Genomic DNA, 23,490 nt, shown 5'->3' on the forward strand with positions numbered 1-23,490 from the left:
CCCCCAATCTGCTGATCATGGGTACAATGCTTTGCAGGTTCCTAGTAAAAAAAAAAAAAAATGCTAATATTTTTACCTGCAAAAATTATGTGCATTTATTTATTTTACAAAGGTGAACTTATCCTTTAACCACTTCCCGCCAGGCCTATAGCAAAATGACGGCCGGGCGGTGGTTCCGTTATCCCATGACATCTTACAGGGTAACAGCCAGCCAGCGCACGCCCGCTGGGGCGAGCAGCGTCGACCATCGGTGGTGCAGCTTGTCAGTCTGTTCTCGGTAAAGGGTCTCTGATGGAGTCTCTACCACGTGATCAGCTGTGTCCAATCACAGCTGTAAAAAGAATAAAAAGGACGCACAAGGGCTCACTGTACAAATTGCATAAATGCATATGTATGATATTTTTTACTCTTTCCAACAATTATGTTTATATATTGTTTACATTTTGTATTTTTTCAATAAATCTGATGATTTATTATTGTTTCCTTCTCCATTGTTTCCTGGCCTATAAAGTCCGACTTTAGGTAGTAGTACCCCTTTTCCTTCTCCAATCACAGCTGATCACGATGTAAACAGGAAGAGCTGTTTATCGTCTTTTCCTCACTCACGTATGACAGACGCAAGTAGAGGAGAGCCAATCAGCTGCTCTCCTCACAGAAAGAAAGGTTCTGCGTTGATTATCAGCGCAGCCCCCTTCCCCGAGGATGCCCACCCAGGACCACCAGGGATGGCCACCACTGATGACCACCAGGTATGCCACCCATGGCCACCAGGGATGCAAATCTGTGCCCAAAAAGTATCCCAATCAGTGTCCCTATATGATGCCACACGGTACCCATCAGTAATGCCTGCCAGTGATGTGTTTACAGTAATGCCCATCAGTGCCATCTATCAGTGTCCATCAGTGCTGCCTATCAGTGCAGTCCATAAGAGCCCATCAAGTGCCACATATCAGTGCCCATCAGTGAAGGAGAAAACGTACTTCTTTACAGAATTTTATAACAGAAACGTAGAAAAACTAATTTTTTTTTCAAAATTTTCGGTCTTTTTTTATTTGTTTAGCAAAAAATAAAAACCCCAGAGGTGATCAAATATCACCAAAAGAAAGCTCTATTTGTGGGAACAAAATGATAAAAAATGTAGTTTGAGTACAGTGTAGCATGTCCTCACACTTGTCATTTAAAAAATGACAGCGCTGAAAATTGGCTTGGGCAGGAAGGGAGGTAAGTGCCTAATATTGAAGTGGTTAATCTCTTATGTCTATTGTCTATTATTGTTATACCCAAATTAATGGGTAACTCCACTTTCGCGGGGGAAAAATCGCAAATAAGAAAAAAAAAATATAGTGTATTCAATTGCGACTCAAGTCATGTTGTAATTGAATGTTATTAAAAATGACCTTTCCTTTTCAATCTGCAGCTCTGTAATTTTCTGTAAAATGCAATATAGCTACCTGGAGGTGTTCTGTACACAGGATGTGTACAGAACGCCCCCCAGAACATAATTTCCTGCTTGTGTGACTGACTCACTGATTTTCCAAGAGGTCTGCACTAAGATACAAGTCAGATTTCCGGCATCTCCTGCAACAAAAATTTCATTTTTGGTGAGATACGTCCAATAGGAAATCACGTCTACAGGGATAGAGAGCCTGCCCTCATTAAAGCCCTGCAAGTGCAGCAGCTGATTTATAATTATGAAACCACTCCCATTAGAGACACTTTCCACATGGACGCAGGCAAACTAAAAAATAGGAATCTGGAACAAAGATCCTTGTAATATATATATATATATATATAGATCACTCAGGGGAATTTTTTTTTCTCAACAAAATTGGATTGACTCTTTAAAGTGTTACTAAACCCACAACAGTAAAATCAGGCTGTATATGCAGTAAAGCATGCTTGTTATACTTACTATGGAACCAAAGGAGTTAATCCTCTGCATTGTGTTTGATTCTGTCTCCTCTGATCTTCCCTTTCTTCCACTGTCTCCAAAAACTAAACTGATATTTACAGATCCAGGGGACAGGCTGCACATTCTCAGCTTTTTTTCTTGGGATAGTGCATATGATCAGCACTGTCCAGACAGAGGGTCAGGGGTCTTGCATTCTCATAGGACAATTGTGGTATAATGAAAACTCCTCCTACAAGCTTTAGCCAGACACTAAAAGAAGTCACAAGACTGCTATACAGTGGGTACGGAAAGTATTCAGACCCCCTTAAATTTTTCACTCTTTGTTATATTGCAGCCATTTGCTAAAATCATTTAAGTTCATTTTTTCCTCATTAATGTACACACAGCACCCCATATTGACAGAAAATCACAGAATTGTTGACATTTTTGCAGATTTATTAAAAAGAAAAACTGAAATATCACATGGCTCTAAGTATTCAGACCCTTTGCTCAGTATTTAGTAGAAACACCCTTTTGATCTAATACAGCCATGAGTCTTTTTGGGAAAGATGCAACAAGTTTTTCACACCTGGGTTTGGGGATCCTCTGCCATTCCTCCTTGCAGATCCTCTCCAGTTCTGTCAGGTTGGATGGTAAACGTTGGTGGACAGCCATTTTTAGGTCTCTCCAGAGATGCTCAATTGGGTTTAAGTCAGGACTCTGGCTGGGCCATTCAAGAACAGTCATGGAGTTGTTGTGAAGCCACTCCTTCCTTATTTTAGCTGTGTGCTTAGGGTCATTGTTTTGTTGGAAGGTAAACCTTCGGCCCAGTCTGAGGTGCTGAGCACTCTGGTGAAAGGTTTTCGTCCAGGATATCCCTGTACTTGGCTGCATTTATCTTTTCCTCAATTGAAACCAGTCGTCCTGTCCCTGCAGCTGAAAAACACCCCCACAGCATGATGCTGCCACCACCATGCTTCACTGTTGGGACTGTATTGGACAGGTGATGAGCAGTGCCTGGTTTTCTCCACATATACCGCTTAGAATTAAGGCCAAAAAGTTCTATCTTGGTCTCATCAGAGATCTTATTTCTCACCATCACCTTGGAGTCCTTCAGGTGTTTTTCTTTAGCTAACTCCATGCGGGCATTCATTTGTCTTGCACTGGGAAGAGGCTTCCGTCGGGCCACTCTGCCATAAAGCCCCGACTGGTGCAGGGCTGCAGTGTTGGTTGACTTTCTACAACTTTCTCCCATCTCCCGACTACATCTCTGCAGCTCAACCACAGTGATCTTTGGGTTCTTCTTTACCTCTCTCACCAAGGCTTTTTTCCCCCGATAGCTCAGTTTGGCCGGATGGCCAGCTCTAGGAAGGGTTCTGGTCGTCCCCACTGTATACTGCTGATCAGAAAAGGTATTTAGCAGTTTATTTTTACTAAAATAATTGCATTTCCGTGTTCTGTGTACTGTGGGAGACCAGATTTAGTGAATGCAGTGTCCTGGATTTAGTAACACTTTTAATTGGATGTTAAACAGAAGTGATGCCTGTTATCTTCATGAAAAACATTGCAATGGTACAAGAAAAAAAAACAATTGTAAAGTACATACATTGACTGTGTATGGGCTGTATGAATGTAGTATGCAAGAAAAATGCAGTTAGATGTTCTATAGGAAAGTGCACTTGAACAACGCTGTCAATGAACTTACGGGGCACCTTCCTCTCTAAGTATAATTTATAGAATCAGTGTTGTATATTTATACCTGGTTATAGTGATTCTGTGTTGACCCCTATGTAGTAGTTTGACCAAATCTTGGTCAGTTTGATTTAAGGCATTGATGGGCCTGACAATTAGATGAACTGTGGGGAAAATAATAATTTGATCCCCTGCAGATTTTGTAAGTTTTCCCACTTACAAAGAAATGAAGGGTCTATCATTTTTATCGTAGGTTGTATTTTAAATTATCGATACAGAATATCAACCAAAAATCCAGAAAAAACAAATGATACAAATGTTATAATTTACATTGCATTCAGTGAGTAAAATAAATATTTGATCCCCAAGCAAAACATGACTTAGTACTTGGTGGAGAAACCCTTGTTGGCAAGCACAGAGGGAAGACATTTCTTGTAGTTGGATACCAGGTTTGCACACATCTCACGCTTATCCGGTTCCTCCTGCCCCTCTCCTATCCCCTCCAGTGTCATATTTGGCACCTTTCAGAGGGGGGGGGGCAGATGCCTAGTACAGGTATTTTCTCCCACTTCCGGCGATAGATCACCGCAGAATGTCCGACCCCCTCCTCCACCCCCCCACCCCCCCCCCCGCTGTCTTCTGCGAGACACACAGGTCCCAGAAGACAGCAGGGGCCAGTCAGGACGTGCACTGTGACTCGCTCATGTGCAGTAGGGAACCAGGCTGTGAAGTCGCTAGGTTTCACTTCCTGATTCCCTTACTGAAGATGCCGGTGCCTCCACTCGGGAGCCGAGGGAGGGGTTTGGCTTCGGGTGAGGACATCGCAGGCGCCCTGGACAGGTAAGTGTCCGTATTTTAAAAGTCAGCAGCTGCAGTATTTGTAGCTGCTGACGTTTTTAACCACTTCAGCCCTGGAGGATTGGGCTGGTCAATGACCAAAGCACTTTTTACAATTTGGCACTGCGCTGCTTTAACTGGTAATTGCGCGGTCATGCAATGCTGTACCGAAATTTGCATCCTTTTTTTCCCCACGAATAGAGGTTTCTTTTGATGGTATTAGATTGCCTCAGATTTTTATTTTTTGCGATCTAAACGGAAAAGACCGAAAATTTAGAAAAAAAAAAATGATATTTTCTACTTTTTGTTATAAGAAATACATTTAGGCCAAAATGTATTCAACCACATGTCTTTGGTAAAAAAAAAAATGTCAATAAGCGTATATTTATTGGTTTGCGCAAAAGTTATAGCGTCTACAAACTAGGGTACGTTTACTGGAATTTACGCAGATTTTAGTTTGACTGCCTATCCCATTGAATTTTTTTTTTTTTTTTGTTACAAGTGATTGAAAAATGACAAAAAAAAAAATTACACAAAGTTGTCACTAAATGATATATTGCTCACACATGCCATGGTTATATGTGGAATTACATCCCAAAATACATTCTGCGTCTTCTCCTGAGTATGGGGATATCTCATGTGTGAGACTTTTTGGGAGCCTAGCCGAGTACAGCACCCCGAAAACCAAGCATCGCCTTCAGGATTTCTAAGGGTGTAAATTTTTGATTTCACGCCTCACTTATGCCACAATGGCACGACCCCATTTTGGAAAGAAGACGCTTCAAGCTATTTGCTGAGAGGCATGTTGAGTCCATGGAATTTTTTTGGCACAAAGTTTTGAAAGTTTGTGATAGGTAGTGAGGAGTAAAATCGCAATTTTACGCCTTTAGAAAGCTTGAAGGCGGTGCTTTGTTTTTTTGGGGTCCTGTATGCGGCTATGCTCCCAAAAAGTCTAAAACATGTGGTATCCGCCGTACGCAAGAGAAAAAGCAGAATGTATTTTGCGGTGTAATTCCACATATAACCATGCCATGTTTGAACAATATATCATTTAGTGACAACTTTGTGCAAAAAAAAAAAAAAAGAAAGTGTAATTTTCCTGAAACTTGTGGCAATATATAAAATTTTCCATGGACTCAAATGCCTATCAGAAAATAGCTTGGGGTGTCTACTTTCCAAAAAGGGGTCATTTGGGAGGTTTTGAACTGTCCTGGCATTTAATGCACAACATATAGGCTCGGTTCACACTACCGCGACTTGGGATCCGACTTGTAAGCCCTCAAGTCGCCCCAAGTCGCCCCAGAAAGAGATTCACATTACAGTGCATGGGAGCGTCTTAATAGACACTACTGAAGTCGCTCCGACTTCAGAGCGTACTCCCTGTACTACTTGGATCCGACTTTGATCCGACTTCAGCCTATTGACTATCATTGAAGTCGGATCGCCGTCTCGCATGATCCGACTTCGGCATGCGACTTGTGCTCAAATGATCTTGAGGGGAACTCCGCGCCAAATTTTAAATAAAAATCCGGCATGGGTTCCCCCTCCAGGGGCATCCCCCCAATCCATAGCAGACCCTTATCCGAGCACGCAGCCCGGCCGGACAGGAATGGGGGTGGGGACGAGCGAGCGCCCCCCCCCCCCTGAACCGTACCAGGCCGCATGCCCTCAACATGGGGGGTTTGGTGCCTTGGGGGAGGGGGGCGCGCTGCGGCCCCCCCACCCCAAAGCACCTTGTCCCCATGTTGATGAGGACAAGGGCCTCTTCCCGACAACCCTGGCCGTTGGTTGTCGGGGTCTGCGGGCGGGGGGCTTATCGGAATCTGGGAGCCCCCTTTAATAAGGGGGCCCCCAGATCCTGGCCCCCCCCACCCTATGTGAATAGGTATGGGGTACATGGTACCCCTACCCATTCACCTAGGGAAAAAAGCGTCAATAAAAAACACAGTACACAGGTATTTAAAATAATTTATTAGGCAGCTCCGGGATCTTCTTCCGACTCCGGGGGTCTCTCCGGCGTCTTCTCCCGGTGTCCGCATCTTCTGCCGGCTCCACCGCTATCTTCTGGTGCTCTTTTGCCAGCGGTGGTCCGGACCTCTGGATCATCTTCTTCCCTCTTCTCTTCCAGAGATGTTGACACGACGCTCTCCCCAGCCAGAATGGTTTCTGTGCGCTCTGCAAGGGACTTATATAGGCGGTGACCCCGCCCCCTTATGCCGTCACAGTCCCTGGGCATGCTGGGTCTGTGACGTTTTAGGAGGCGTGGTCACCGGGTGATGACCACGCCCCCTTATGACGGCACAGCCCCAGCATGCCCTGGGACAGTGACCTCATAAGGGGGCGGGGTCACCGCCTATATAAGTCTGTTGCGGAGCGTTCAGAGACCATTCCAGCTGGAGAGAGCGTCGTGTCAACATCTCTGGAAGAAAAGAAGAAGGCAGAAGTCCGGACCACCGCTAGCAATTGAGCTGCAGAAGATAGCGGAGGAGCCGGCAGAAGATGCGGACACCGGGAGGAGACGGCGAAGAGACTCCCGAAGTCGGAAGAAGATCCCGGAGCTGCCTAATAAATTATTTTAAAAAACCTGTGTACTGTTTGTTTTATTGACGCTTTTTTCCCCTAGGTGAATGGGTAGGGGTACCATGTACCCCATACTCATTCACATAGGGTGGGGGGCCGGGATCTGGGGGCCCCCTTATTAAAGGGGGCTCCCAGATTCCGATAAGCCCCCCGCCCGCAGACCCCGACAACCAACGGCCAGGGTTGTCGGGAAGAGGCCCTTGTCCTCATCAACATGGGGACAAGGTGCTTTGGGGTGGGGGGGCCGCAGCGCGCCCCCCTCCCCCAAGGCACCAAACCCCCCATGTTGAGGGCATGCGGCCTGGTACGGTTCAGGAGGGGGGGGGGCGCTCGCTCGTCCCCACCCCCATTCCTGTCCGGCCGGGCTGCGTGCTCGGATAAGGGTCTGCTATGGATTGGGGGGACCCCCCACGCCGTCCTTTCGGCGTAGGGGGGTTCCCCTCAAGATCCATACCGGACCCAAGGGCCTGGTATGCCCCTGAGGGGGGAACCCATGCCGGATTTTTATTTAAAATTTGGCGCGGAGTTCCCCCTAAAGATTCATACCAAACTCAGTGGCGGGGATCCAAGTCGGATCCCCGTTCATTGAAAGTCGGATCCACAAGTCGTGTTGAAGTCGGGTTAAAGTCGCGTTGCAAAGTCGCGTTGAAGTCGTGTTGCCCCTGTGTGAATCGAGCCATAGAAGCTTATGTCACATATCACCCACTCTTCTAACCACCTGAAGACATAGCCCTTTCTGACAGTTTTTGTATACATGAAAAAATATTTTTTTGCAAGAATATTACTTTGAACCCCCAAACATCATATATTTTTTAAAGCAAAGGCCCTACAGATTAAAATGGTGGGTATTGCAATTTTTTTTTTCACATAGTATTTGCGCAGCGATTTTTCAAACGCAATTTTTTTTGGAAAAAACACACTTTTTTAATTTCAATGCACTAAAACGCACTATATTGCCCAAATGTTTGATGAAATAAATAAGATGATCTTATGCCGAGTACATGAATACCAAACACACCATGCTTTAAAATTGCGCACAGACGTGCAGCGGTAACAAACTACATACATTTTTAAAAGCGTTTAAAAGCCTTTACAGGTTACCATTTTAGATTTACAGAAGAGGTCTACTGCTAAAATTACTGCCTTCAATCTGACTTTTGCGGTAATACCTCACATGCATGGTGCAATTGCTGTTTACACGTGACACCAAACCAATGCTTGCGTTCGCCTTTGCGCGTGAGCACGGGGGGACGGACAGAGTTGCTTTTTTTTTTTTTTTTTTTATTATATTTTAGACTGTTCCTTTCATTTGTTTCTTGTCGTCATATCAGGGAATGTAAATCTCCCCTATGATAGCAATAGGTAGTGACAGGTACTCTTTTTTTTTTTTTTTTAAATGGGATCTCTCCTCTGCCCTCAAAGCATCTGACCACACCAAGATCGGTGTGATAAAAGGCTTTGCCAATTTCCCAATGGCACTGTTTATATCCGGTGAAACCTAAGTCATGAAATGCTCGTAGCTTCTCCTTTCTTAGGCCATAGAGATTATTGGAGCCGTTCTGGTCTCTGATCAGCTCTATGTTCAGCTGGAGGAACCACCGACTGCATTCTCGGGTTCCCTCTTGGGACAGGAGAGCCCGAGAAAACCTTGTAAGACTTACCATACCTGCAAAGCAAATACAATAAAATATAGTCAAAATAAAACATTTTTGTAACGCAGTCTGTGCCTAAAAAATATATGCCGAAGCATATATTTTGGGAGCAAGCGCTGTTGCTGTCAAAATAAATAAATCAGTGCTGCAGCTGAATGGCGTACCTGAAAACAAAAAAATGGTTACCAATAAAACACCGTAAACAGTAGAGTATAAAAGAATTACATACAGTGGGGATCGAAAGTGTGGGCACCCCAGGTAAAAATGTGTATTAATGTGCATAACGAAGCCAAGGAAAGATGGAAAAATCTCCAAATGGCATCAAATTACAGATTAGACATTCTTATAATATGTCAAAAAAAGTTAGATTTTATTTCCATCATTTACACTTTCAAAATTACAGAAAACAAAAAAATGGCATCTGCAAAAGTTTGGGCACCCTGCAGAATTTATAGCATGCACTGCCCCCTTTGCAAAGCTGAGACCTGCCAGTGTCATAGATTGTTCTCAATCATCGTCTGGGGAGACCAGGTGATGTCAATCTCAAAGGTTTTAAATGGCCAGACTCATCTGACCTTGCCCCAACAATCAGCACCATGGGTTCTTCTAAGCAGTTGTCTAGAAAACTGAAACTGAAAATAGTTGACGCTCACAAAGCTGGAGAAGGCTATAAGAAGATAGCAAAGCGTTTTCAGATGTCAATATCCTCTGTTCGGAATGTAATTAAGAAATGGCAGTCATCAGGAACAGTGGAAGTTAAAGCAAGATCTGAAAGACCAAGAAAAATATCAGACGGAACAGCTCGCAGGATTGTGAGAAAAGCAATTCAAAACCCACGTTTGACTGCACGATCCCTCCAGAAAGATCTGGCAGACACTGGAGTTGTGGTACACTATTCCACTAAAAAGAGATACTTGTACAAATATGGTCTTCATGGAAGAGTCATCAGAAGAAAACCTCTTCTACGTCCTTACCACAAAAATCAGCGTTTGAACTTTGCAAATGAACATATAGACAAGCCTGAGGCATTTTGGAAACAAGTTCTGTGGACCGATGAGGTTAAAATAGAACTTTTTGGCCAGAATGAGCAAAGGTACGTTTGGAGAAGAAAGGGCACAGAATTTAATGAAAAGAACCTTTGTCCAACTGTTAAGCATGGGGGTAGATCAATCATGCTTTGGGGTTGTATTGCAGCCAGTGGCACAGGGAACATTTCACGAGTAGAAGGAAAAATGGATTCAATAAAATTTCAGCAAATTTTGGATGGTAACTTGATGCCATCTGTGAAAAAGCTGAAGTTAAAGAGAGAATGGCTTCTACAAATGGATAATGATCCTAAACACACCTTAAAATCCACGGGGGATTACATCAAGAGGTGTAAACTGAAGGTTTGCCATGGCCTTCACAATCTCCTGATGTCAACATTATTGAAAATCTATGGATAGACCTTAAAAGAGCAGTGCATGACAGACAGCCCAGAAATCTCAAAGAACTGGAAGACTTTTGTAAGGAAGAATGGGCAAAGATACCTCAAACAAGAATTGAAAGACTCTTGGCTGGCTACAAAAAGCGTTTACAAGCTGTGATACTTGCCAAAGGGGGCAGTACAAGATATTAACTCTGCAGGGTGCCCAAACTTTTGCAGACGCCATTTTTTTGTTTTCTGTAATTTTGAAAGTGTAAATGATGGAAATAAAATCTAACTTTTTTTGACATATTATAAGAATGTCTAATCCTGTAATTTGATGCCATTTGGAGATTTTTCCATCTTTCCTTGGCTTCGTTATGCACATTAATACACATTTTTACCTGGCGTGCCCAAACTTTCGATCCCCACTGTACCTGAAAAGCAAACATTATAAAACATAGTAACAATAAAACATTGCATTGTAGAATACAGTAAAAAAGAGCAGAACAATAGAGAGAGAGAACAATAAAACAACAACTATTTTTGTTTTTTTTTATTTTATACATTTTTTTTAACTTTTATTTTTTTTTTTTTACACTTTTATTTTTAACTGTAACGGTTGTAATGGTCCGTTTCCAGGTTCGGGTCTCCCAAAATGAGATGGCATCTTTGGAGACCCTGTGAAAGTGTGTCCTAGTCTGTGCAGTGCTGTACCCTACGCTAATACTTCACTAGTGTGTGGTAGCGTTCAAAAAATTAACCAATGCAAAGACCAGGAGGGACAATAATAGCGGGTGTCACGCCTATATCTGCGCTTTCTACAGACACGACATTTTCTTTGGGGGACTCATTGGGTGGGGTACCAGGGAGGACATACGGAAAATGCCTCTCATGCAGCCGGCTTACTACATTTGGATTGAGACGTTGGGCCACCTCACCGTCTGGAAACAGAAGGGCTGTGATGATCTCTTCCTGGAATTTAAGGAAGGGTCCAGTTCGTCCTGAAGCTTTGTATAGCACATAAGCATTCAGTAGAGCCAATTGAAATAAGTATACAGACACTTTTTTGTATGGCACCAACAACTGGTCGTTGAAGTCCACCCCTCCCATATTAAGGTTATATTCATCGACAGAGGGGTTTCTCCACAACACCAGTCGCCATAGGAATTTGGACTGTTGTGTCTGCGTGAAGGGAGGACTAGGGCTGCAACTAACGATTATTGTCATAATCGATTAGTTGGCCGATTATTGTTTCGATTAATCGGTTAATAACCTTAAAAAAAAGTGTGGTGCATAATTTAGTTAATATGTAAAGTTTTAAAAAAAGGCAATTTATTCTTAAATATCTCTATGCAGTGGTGAATATAAGTAACCAACTATATGGTTAGGGAGCAAAATATCTAATCCACTCTGAGAATAACAGACAGAAGAGATATTCTGTACATACTATTAGAGGAGATATACTGTATATACTATTAGGAGAGATATACTGTATATACTATTAGGAGAGATATACTGTATATACTATTAGAGGAGAGATATACTGTATATACTATTAGAGGAGAGATATACTGTATATACTATTAGAGGAGAGATATACTGTATATACTATTAAAGGGTGAATCTGGTAAATATCAGCAGACTCAGAGATCTATTTTTTATTTAAAAAAACAAACAATGTCTTCCCCGACAAATGACAAAAAATGTCATTTTAAGAACGTTCGTTCGATTTTCTAATTGTTAGTGGGGTCAAAATCGAATTGTCAAAGGATCTGCGGGAAAAGGTAGTTGAACTGTAAAAAAAACAGGAAAGGGATATAAAAAGATATCCAAGGAATTGAGAATGCCAATCAGCAGTGTTCAAACTCTAATCAAGAAGTGCAAAATGAGGGGTTCTGTTGAAACCAAACCACGGTCAGGTAGACCAACTAAATGTATTTATTTATTTATTTAATTTATTTACAGTAGAGATTATTTGCTCTATTTGTACTATAAAGAGCTCAGTTCTTTTTTTAACCCCATTATGTTACTGGCCGATTAATCGATTATGAAAATAGTAATCGATTAATTTCATAATCGATTAGTTGTCGATTAATCGATTAGTTGTTTCAGCCCTAGGGAGGACAGAACGAAAACATTCCGATTATCCCTCCACTTTACAGTGAGCAAATTATTACACTTCAAGCACGCTCTCTCCCCCAGCCTAAGACTGGAATCTACAAGCCGCTGGGGTAAGCCCTGGGGATTAGATCACACCGGCCACATGCGCCAATTCCATGATCAAACAAGTGACTAAAAAGTGGCACGCTCGTGTAATGTCCACATACAAGTGGTACCCCTTTCGGAATAAGGGTGACACCAAGTCCCACACAATCTTACCAGTGCTCCCTATGTAATCTGGGCAGTTCTCCGGCTCCACCTGACTATCTCTTCCCTCGTAAACCATAAAACTATATGTATAGCCTGTGGCCCTGTCACAGAGCTTATACATCTTGACCCCATATCTGGCACACTTGCTGGGAAGATACTGTTTGAAAGACAAGCAGCCAGAAAACTTAATCAGGGACTCATCAATGCAGACAACTTGATCGGGAGTAAACAAGGCTGCAAACTGTTGGTTGAAGTGGTTTACAAGGGGCCGAATTTTGTAGAGCCTATCGTATCCAGGGTCATCCCGAGGACGACAGAGTTCATTGTTATTGAAGTGCATGAACCACAAGATCTGCCCATATCGTGTCCTGGTCATGGAGGCAGAGAACACGGGCATATGGTGAATTGGGTCAGTGGACCAATATGACCGCAACTGACTAGTTTTAGTTATGCCCATGAGGAGGGATAGGCCCAGAAAGGTCTTAAATTTGGAAACCGTAATAGGTTTCCATTCTCTGGCAAGGGTCAAGTGGGGATTAGCAGCGAATAATTTACCAGCATACAAATTGCTTTGGTCCACAATAGATCTGTAGAGATCTTCCGTGAAAAACAGCGAATAAAAATCAAGTGATGTAAAATCAACTGTTTCCACCTGAATTCCGGGTTGGCCAGTGAATGGGGGAAGTACGGGTGCTGCAGAAGTGGTGAGCTCCCAATTAGGATTGGCAAATGCAGCAGGAAGGGCACTATGGGCACGACGGGCCTGTGTTTGTCTTCTTCTTGGTGGCTGCGGGACACTAGTTGTGCTAGACACCTCACCAGCTTGAACTGCACTTATGGGACTCGCCACGTAATCACGTGATACTGCAGTGCTGGTTTGACTACGACCAGGGTGTACTAGGTGCTGGTGCTTGCCAGTTCACCAGAAGGATGAGCGCCACTAGTACCGGCTCTCTGCTCCATACTAGAGCCCTGCGGTTCTTGCACCTCAACATCAGAAGAACGGGGCCGGGTACGCCTGACCTTGGCAGGGACCATAACTCCATCATCAGAGCTATCTGTCAGGGTGCTGCTGCTGTCTACAGGTTCGTATTCTGAGCCTGAATCTGACAGATGAGTGACTTCCTCTCCACTATCTGTCATGCTGAGAAACGTGTAGGCCTCTTCACTAGTGTACCTTCGATTTGACATTTTGGTCTCTAAATTTACTGGTACACTAGTGAGACTCACAGGAAAAAGAGCATCTGATTGTCAGCGACTGGTTTAAACGCTACCAAAAAAAACTGTTAGCGTTCGCAGGGCTCAAGCCTGACTCTACGAACGCTGCAGTTATGTGTGTTGTGTTTTTGTAAGTGACAGTGATCGATTGATACTGCACTTGGGTGCGCTGGGCTGGACAGAGGGGCTAAACGCAGGTGCTAGGAGGTATCTGGGTTGATTTCGCTAACGCTGCATTTTTGGGAACCCTAAACTATTGGGGATGCTAATATAGTTCTGATCAGATCAAAGATATATTGATCCATTCAGACACTATAATACTAAGGGAGGTGTATGGTGCGTGTATGGGTTTTAGCGCTACTGGCCCTAATCTGGCGCTGCCTAAGGTGACGCAGACCCTGAATGATGCTAAAACCTAACTGATATCACCCGCCGGGCGATCAGGGGGTTAAACCTTTATTGGGTTATATATGGTGGGTGCCCTGATGCTATAAAAAGTAAACTAACTAACCAACGTCACCCGTAACACTAATACGGTGATCACTGGTGATGGGGTGAAAGGGTTAGCTAGGAGTCAATCAGGGGGTTAAAACCTTTATTAGGTAGTATATGGGGGTACCTGACGCTATAAAAACCTGACGGTGAAACTAATCAACTAACTAGCGTTACCCGTGACACAAATACTGCGTTTGATTAGTGACACTGGTGATGGGGGTGAAAGGGTTAACTGTGGGGTGATCAAGGGGTTAAACCTTTATTAGGGGGGTACCCTAGACCTAACGGGCCCTACTCCTAACTGCCCTTACACTTATTTCACAAATGACACCAATGCACTGATCAGTGAAAAATCTGAAAACTGCAATTGGTGACAGGGAGTGAAGGGGTTAACTGGGGGGGTGCGAAGTGTACCTGTGTGTACTGGGGTTAGTGTAGTGTTGTGCAACTCACGGTTAGATGTTCTGTCTCCTCTCACTGGAATCGAAAAGACTCCACGAGGAGAGATAATATCACTTCCTCCTGTCTGTTTACACTTACACAGATAGGGGAAGGTTTCCATTCATTTGGACCGATCAGCAGGTTCAGACCATACATCATTGGTCTGGCACTGAGGACTAATCGGTCCTCTAACTAATCTGACCGCCCATTTGCCCACCCGTGCCATTCTGCTGACGTAAATCGGCGTGCGGTGGTGGGGAACTGCAAAAAATTTTTTTTTTCTTTTTTTGGCGGAACGCTTTAAGGTTTCTTGGCTGTCGCTTGGCAACTCAAAGTTTCAGCTCCCGCCATAAATTTTCTATAGGATTAAGGTCTGGAGACTGGCTAGGCCACTCCATGACATTAATGTGCTTCTTCTTGAATGACTCCTTTGTTGCCTTGGAGGTATGTTTTGGGTCATTGTCATGCTGGAAGACCCGTCCATTACCCATGTTCAGTGTTCTGAGGGAAGAAGGTTCTCATCCAAGATTTTAGAGTACATGGCCCCGTCCATTGGCCTGTACCTTTAGCAGAAAAACAGCCCCAAAGCATGTTTCCACCTTAGCGCTTGACTGTAGGGATGGTGTTCTTAGGGTCATAGTCAGCATTTTTTCTTACTCCAAACAAGGCGAGTTAATGCCAAAGAGCTCAATTTTGGTCTCAATCTGACCACAGCACTTTCTCCCAATCCTTCTCTGAATCATGTAAATGTTCACTGGAAAACTATAGACGGACCTGTACATGTGCATTCTTGAGGATTGGAACCTTGTGGGCACTGCAGGATTTCAATCCATGGTGGCGTATTGTGTTAGTAATGGTTTGGTGACTGTGCTCCCAACTGCCTTGAGATCATTCACAAGCTCCTCCTGTATAGTTCTGGGCGGATCCCTCACTTTTTTTCATGATCATCCTTACCCCATGAGGCAAAATCTTGCATGCAACTCCAGACCAAGGATGATTTGATGTTTTTTTTGTATTTATTTTATTTGCGAATAATTGCTCCAACGATTTTCTCCTTGTCTCGAGTTGTCTTCTCACCAAGCTTCTTGCTGATTGTCTGGTAGCCTATTCTAGCCCTGTGCAGGTCTACAATATTGTCCCTGACGTCCTTTGACAGCTCTTTGCTCTTGCCCATGATGGTATCATTTGAATGGAAGAAAGAGATTCTGTGGACAGGTGTCTTTTTATACACATAACGAGGAGCACCTTCTTAAATTGACAGGACTAAGCTGTGCCCCACGTAAGCACATACTGTAGCAAGTCTGTGGGAGCCAGAATTATTGTTGGTTGGTAGGGGATCAAATACCGTATTTATTGGCGTATAACACGCACCCAAGTTTAGGAGGGAATTTTAAGGGAAAAAAAACTTACATTTAAATGCCCATAAATGCAGCCTTATCAGTGTCCATCTGCAGCCTTGTCCATCATTGCATAATAATCAGTGACCATCTGCAGCCTTGCCCAGTGCCATTTGCAGCCTTTTGCCCAGTGCCATTTGCAGCCTTTTGCCCAGTGCCATTTGCCGCCTTTTGCCCAGTGCCATTTGCCGCCTTTTGCCCAGTGCCATTTGCCGCCTTTTGCCCAGTGCCATTTGCCGCCTTTTGCCCAGTGCCATTTGCGGCATGTAACCGTTTAAAATTACCGCCGCCGAGATAGACAGCCTGTGTACTCGGCTCGTCCCGCCCCTTGGCCCGGCTCCTATGATGGACATAACGCAGGTCCAATGGCGGGACTGGGCGGGACTGCGAGCGGAGCCGAGCCTAGCCAAGTACACAGTACACTCGGCTCGGTCTTTTTCGGCAGCGCTTGCAGTCCCCTCAGAGACAGCAGGGAGGCGGGACTGCGAGCGAAGCCAAGCCAAGTACATTCAGCTCAGTCTTTTTCGGCAGCGCTCGCTCGCTCCTCTTCCCCTCAGAGACAGCAGGGAGGCGAGGCTGCGAGCGGAGCCGAGCCAAGTACACTCGGCTCGGTCTTTTTCAGCGGCGCTCGCTCTTTTTCGGCGGCGCTCGCTCCTCTTCCCCTCGTAGACAGTGGGGATCGGTGTATAACACACACCCATGATTTTCCCCTGATTTTAAGGGGAAAAAAGTGCGTGTTATACGCCGATAAATACGGTACTTATTTTACTCACTGAATTGCAACTTAATTTATAACATTTGTATCATTTTTTTTTTTTCTGGATTTTTGGTTGATATTCTGTCTCTATCATTTAAAATACACCTATGATAAAAATTATAGACCCTTCATTTCTTTGTAAGTGGGCAAACTTACAAAGTCTGTAGGGGAGCAAATAATAATTTCCCCTACTGTAAGTGGAAACTGCAAAATCCTATATTAACAAGTCAAACTTTGCTCACCCATTCCATACGGCACAAAACATAGGAATCACATAATCAATCACACAATCAATCTGTAACGTTCATTGAGCTGAGTACCTGCCTTTATCTGGGATTGGTTCTCCCTCTTCCCTGTAGGTTTGGTGATTTTGAGGCTGCTGTTTGTCATATTTGCTTTTATTTTTATTTGAGAATATGTATTTCAGGCCTGCTCATTTTTGGTTCATCCAAACCGTTTGAGTTTAAAGTGCAGGGTTAATAATCCTCTGTTGAAAAATTTAAAAATATCAGATGGTATAAAAGTAGAATTCCAGCTTCAACCTAACTAGTCCTAATGTCCCCTCCCCTCCTAACACCTATGCTGCCTAACCAGTGTAAAAGAGATACTTGCCTATTTTCAGCCTGGTCCGGTCTTGTGATCCCACTCTTCTTTGTCATCCAGAGGCAGCTGCATGGGAAAGGAAGGAGCACCAACAACTGGAACATGGGAGCCTATGGGTGACGTCACCACTCCCAAGCATTCCCAGCCATTGTTGAGTGCTTTCTCCTCTCCCCTGCATTCTCAGATAGCTGAGACAGGCGATCACGTGACCAGACCGAAGTGCCTACGTTTAGGTAAGTATACACATTTTTCTTTTACACAGCGCACTTGCTAGGAGTGGGGAATGGACATTTTTAAGACTAATTAGGTTTGATCCATTTCTGCAGTGCTTTTTGCAGTCCATTTTGCATTTTTGCACACGTGATTTTTGATGCGTTTTGCATTTTTTATGCTTTTTTATTTGTTGTTGTAGGGCAGATTAACCACTTCCCGCCCGCCCTATAGCGGATTGACGTCCGGGAAGTGGTTCCGTTATCCTGACTGGGCGTCATATGACGTCCAGCAGGATAACATGCCGCTGCGTGCCCCCGGGGGCGCGCATAGCGGCGATCGGTGGAGCAATGTGTCAGCCTGACACACCGCTCCACCGTTCTTGGTAAAGAGCCTCCGGCGGAGGCTCTTTACTACGTGATCAGCCGTGTCCAGTCACGGCTGATCACGCTGTCAATGGGAAGAGCCGTTGATCGGCTTTTCCTCACTCGCGTCTGACAGACGTGAGTAGAGGAGAGCCGATCGGCGGTTTTCCTGACAGGGGGGGGTCTGCGCTGATTGTTTATCAGCGCAGCCCCCCCTCATATCACCACACTGGACCACCAGGGATCGCCACTAGGATCACCAGGGAAGGGGCAACATGTGGATGGCCAGGTATGTACCCCATGGCCATCCACATGTGCCCAATCAGTGCCCACAAATGGGCACTGATTGGCACCATTATGTTCCAGCAATGCCCCCAATATGTTTTATGAGTGCCACCTGTCATTGCCCATCGGTGCCACCTGTCAGTGCCCATCTGTCAGTGCCACCCATAAGTACCCATCAGTGCCGCCTATGAGTGCCCATCGGTGCCGCCTATGAGTGCCCATCGGTGCCGCATACCAGTGCCACCTCATCGGTGCCCATCAGTGCCGCCATATCAGTGCAGCCATATCAGTGCCCGTCATTGAAGGAGAAAACGTGCTTATTTACCAAAAATTTTAACAGAAACAAAGAAAAACTTGTTTTTTTTTCGAAATTTTCGGTCTTTTTTTTTTTGTTAAGCAAAAAATAAAAACCGCAGAGGTGATCAAATACCACCAAAAGAAAGCTTTATTTGTGGGAACAAAATGATAAAAAATTTGTTTGAGTACAGTGTAGCATGACCGCGCAATTGTCATTCAAATTGCGACAGCGCTGAAAGCTGAAAATTGCACTGGGCGGGAAGGTGCAATTTTAAAGTGGTTAAAAAATGCATATTGCGGCAAAAACGCACTACATGCTTTTTTGCAGCTTCTTCATTGAAACGCCGTTTTGCGTTTAAAAAAGTCCCTGACTCTTTCTAAAAACACAGCGGCTGAAAAAAGCATAGATGTGAATGTGTCCCATAGGAAACAATGGTAAATGAACTGTAGTGCGCTCCTGCAAAAAGCACCAAAAAGCGCATAGGTGTAAACCAGGTCTTATGGTACATAAAAATCAACTCCTCTACCTTGCCTGCTCAGTGATGTATTACAATTATAAAACCTGTTCAGTACCCTTCGGTTACTTGGTTTGTTTGTTGATGACCTCAAGGTAGTCCCTCCTTTAGCATTTGGTGATATTTAGATGGCAGAAAATCATCCTACTGTTCCAGAACAAGAAAAATTTAAAGCAGTAGATAAAATATATATTTTTTACAGAGAATAAAATTGCTCTTTTTAGCATATGCTTCTTGGAAAAAACGTGTAAAACAATATATTTTTGAGATTGCAAAATAATTGACAAACTTTTATAATTTATTTAGAAAGACTAATGTCTGCAGACTGCCAGCTGGATAGCAGTTGTTCATCAGTGCATTACATATACCTACTACATATGGCCTTAAAGCTGTTCCTATTTGAGCTTTTCATTTCTGATTGCTGTAGTCGGTTTGTTATTCAGCCAGCAGCTATAAGACTTTGTCTTCCATTTGCTTGCTATAGAATAAATTAATTACGGACAGGATCTTTTTTGTGTTTGGTATATAAGTTAAGTTATAAAAGTGTTTTTCCTTTTTAAGGGACTGGCTCTGATGTGAAACTCTCAAGACCGCCTAAAAAACAAATAAGAAGGGACATTAATAGTGTAAATGAAGAAAGTTCCCCTATCACTGTAAAAAACAAAAAGCCAGTGCGATGCAAGTCTCCATTGTCTGCCACTAGCACCTTGTCCCTTTGCTCAGAGGGCTTTCCACAAGATGTCTTACCAAAAAACCCTGATTTACAAGCAGATCTTAGTGAGAACCTAAAAGCTGTCAAAGAACACAGCTCATCCCCAGAAAACAATCACCGAAAACACAAAGCCAAGACGAAACACCAGGATAAAGGGAAAAGACTAAAAGATGGTAATGGAGAGAGGATTTCGCATTTACTGAAGCAAAAGCCATTCAATAAGGCAGAGAATGAGGAGCAGCAGGAAAAACACAAGTCAAGTGATGACTATGTTTTGGAAAAATTGTTTAAAAAATCTGGTAGGTGATGCCTTTCCTTTCTATATAAAGTACTAGGGCTGCATCTGACTTTTACAGTTTTGGTTAAACATACTTGAGGTGATTGAGATTAAACATAATAATATAATGGTGTTTCAGAATCCATTTTATTGGCCAGGCATGTACAACATAGTCTGTCTTATGTTTAAGGTTTCAAAGTTTGAAATGGCTCTCAGTGTACTTCGCACATGGATAAACGTGAATGCATTTCTGTACAACCCCACACACAGCTATACACCGACACCTGTTAAGACAACAATAAAATAATCGAGACTTATTCATACACCCAGTTATTATATACATGTGCTAAGATATACATACATATGTGAGATCTGTACAATTCTATAAGATGAAGTAGCATCAACAGTGTAAATTGGTAATTTGGCAAGTAAGAATTCTGGTGTTCATGAATCTGACAAGTTGGGGGAAAGAAGCTATTCAACTGCAGATAGGCTAAATCCCTGTAGTTTGTATGTCTGCATGTTTTTCAAGAGGATCTGAATTTTAGAAGCTGGGTCTAAGGCAAGAAAAAGACCAGTAACCGGTATTGTGCCTTATTCTGCGTGGTGCATCTGTGTGAAGGCAGTCAGCTTGGTAGAAGTAGGTCTATGCTTTTTCATGTCAAAGATGTCAAAGCTACTGTAACTCCATGATGACTTGAGAGGGGGTGGTGATGAAGCCGCAGGAGAGGTGCATAAATCAAAGATCCACAGAATGAATGACAGGAGATCATTGCACTTCCCAGTCTTGAAATCCACAAGATTTCCTAGGCACAGGAACTGCAGTGCTATTTCTTTTATCGTACATCATGGAACACAGAAACTTAAGTAATTACTTAATGGGTTATAGGCCACCTTCAGATGATGGACACTGGTATACCCAATCCAGGAAGTTCACTCCCTATATAACCCCTCCTCCTTCCAGGAGTACCTCAGTTTTTTCGCCAGTGTCTAAGGTGTTGGTCACGAGTGAAGATGTGCTCTGAGGAGCTCCAGGAGGGATCCATGCTGGATTTAAATAGCCTCCATAGACCAGATCCATCCAAAGTGCCACTGAGGCCTAAGTGGATGGTACCTGGGACCTCGTACCCGAAGCACGAGGTTTTGCCTGTAATGCCTCTTTGTAAGGCTGGATCCCGGGACCCAGGGCTTAGGCCCTGCTACATTACCTAAAGCTTTCCTGGTGGGGTGCTTTTTTACTGCTGTTTGCCTGCTGTTAAACAGGTCTCTGCCTCCCCTCCCGCACGAACGCGGGAACATTTTAAAATGAAAAAAGGGGCGGATTTTTCCGGAGGGGGCAGGGCCTAAGGGCAGTGCTGTGAACATCCACAAGGACGCACAGTAGGCAAAAACAAATAAAACCACAGCTGAGACAGTCTCTCCTCGGCTGGCGAGGAGGAAACAAGCAGTCTGCACACAGGGACACAGGAGCTGTGGGGCACGTGAGGGTTGCAAACTGGCATTCCTGATACAAAAAGAACACTTTTTTCCCAGCACTAGGCTGAAGTTTATAGCGGCTTTAATGTCATGACTACATTCAGCGATTAAACGTGACTGAAGATGTCCTTTCCTCCAACCTGCAGGGTCTGGAAGGAAGATTAGCGGCTTTAATCACATCCGCCATTCAAATGGATAGGAAGCATGCTAGATCCCCCTCCCCCACGTCAGACCCCTCGCAAGGGGAACAGTGGGCACAGGATGAGGTGTTACCCTCAAGTGATAAGGAGGAAAAACAAACCGATGATGATTCCTCTGTGGAGGAAACAATGGTAGATGAGCCTTTTTCAGCCTCTCAATCTGAGAAATTGCTGATACAATCTCTTACGGAGATGGTTCGTTCTACTTTCATGCTACCTCTAACAGAGTCTCCTGAAAGCTCGGTTTCTTCCTTGGGTTCCTTAAAACATTCTCAGCCTTTGCGTGCATTTCCTGCACATGCATTACTAGAACAGCTTATTTTTGCTGAATGGAATAACTTGGATAAGCGTTTTCTCCCTCCTAAGAGATTTTCAATTCTCTATCCCCTGGAGGAGAAATTCTCCAAACATTGGAAAGTACCAGCAGTTGACGCTGCGATTTCCAGTGTGAATAAAGGCCTAACTTGTCCTATAGACAATGCACAAATGCTTAAGGATCCAACAGATAAAAAGTTGGAATCCCTGTTAAAATCTACTTTTTCCTCGGCAGGTGCCGTTACTCAGCCTGCAATCGCTGCAGTAGGCGTCTGTCAATCCCTAAAGGATCAATTTAGACAGGCCCTTAAAGAGGTTCCTGCACAACAAGCCCCGGGAATTGACTGAACTACCAAAGGCATTGCCATAGATGCCATTAAAGATTCTACCAGTCAAAAGAAAGTATAAACGCCCTTCATTTAAATGGCTCTTTCCCCTGCGCCAGGGGCTTCCGCCTCTAGGCAGTGGCGATGGCCTCTGCCGTCAGACTCTAGAGGAAAACCTCAGGGTCAGACCCAGGCTCAAAAGAAGTCCTGGGGTCGGAAACCCGCAAAGCAGAATCCTAAGGCCTCATCATGAAGAGGCAACCCTCCTCACCAAGGTGGGGGGAAGACTTCTGCAGTTTTCAGAAGTCTGGCAGGAGGAAATTCAGGACAAATGGGTCATCTCCACGGTAACGCTGGGGTACAAGCTGGAATTTTCGGGACTTTCCACCATCTCGTTTCCTGAGGTTAAGCGTTCCCAAAGATCCAGAGAAAAGACCATTTCTGTTTCAGGCACTCGACCAATTAATATCCCAAGGGGTGATCATACAGATCAACACAAGAGCAATATTTGGGGTTTTATTCAAATCTTACTTCATGGTACCAAAACCAAATGGAGATGTCAGACCCATTCTAGATCTAAAAAATTCCAAATCAGTTCCTGAAGATCTGCTCCTTTAACATGGAGATGATCAGGTCAGTAGTTTCTATCCGTCTAGGAGGAGAACTTCTGGCATCTATCAACATCAGGGATGCATATCTGCATGTTACTATATTTCCCGCTCACCAAAAGTTTCTGCGGTTTGAGTTAGAACAGCAGCATTTCCAGTTTGTAGCCCTGCCCTTCAGGCTAGCCACAGCACCCCGGCTCTTACAAAAGTGCTGGCCCCACCTCTAGCTAAGTTAAAGGCACAGAGCATAACAGTCGTAGCGTACCTAGGCGATCTATTGCTAATAGATCAGTCGGTGGCTCGTTTGGAGCAAAGCGTACGCACTGCAACCAGTTATCTGGAAAGTTTGGGTTGGATTCTCAACCTAGAGAAATCTTCCTTAATGCCGCTAAAAAGGCAGGAGTACTTGGGCCTGATCATAGACACAGCCCAGGAAAAGGTGTTCTTGCCTCAGGCAAAGATTAACTCCATAAAAGAGCTGGTGCGGATGGTCAGGTCAAAAGGAGATCCCTCCATTCGCCTCTGCATGAGGTCATCTGGAAAGTGGTAACGACGGATGCCAG

At 44.1% G+C, this 23,490-nt stretch overlaps 1 protein-coding gene across 1 annotated transcript in view; it reads left to right on the plus strand.

Annotated features, from left to right (window-relative positions):
• Positions 1–23,490, plus strand: part of ERCC6 (ERCC excision repair 6, chromatin remodeling factor) — a gene marked incomplete in the record, with an annotated part of 251,201 nt that overhangs the window by 205,852 nt on the left and 21,859 nt on the right. Inside the window, 1 exon segment of the mRNA XM_073596959.1 lies at positions 19,575–20,024. Within this exon segment, the coding sequence (XP_073453060.1) occupies positions 19,575–20,024 (450 nt within the window).

The sequence above is a fragment of the Aquarana catesbeiana genome, linkage group LG08, assembly GCF_042186555.1.
Source record: "Aquarana catesbeiana isolate 2022-GZ linkage group LG08, ASM4218655v1, whole genome shotgun sequence".
In the NCBI taxonomy this organism is placed as follows: Eukaryota; Metazoa; Chordata; class Amphibia; order Anura; family Ranidae; genus Aquarana; species Aquarana catesbeiana.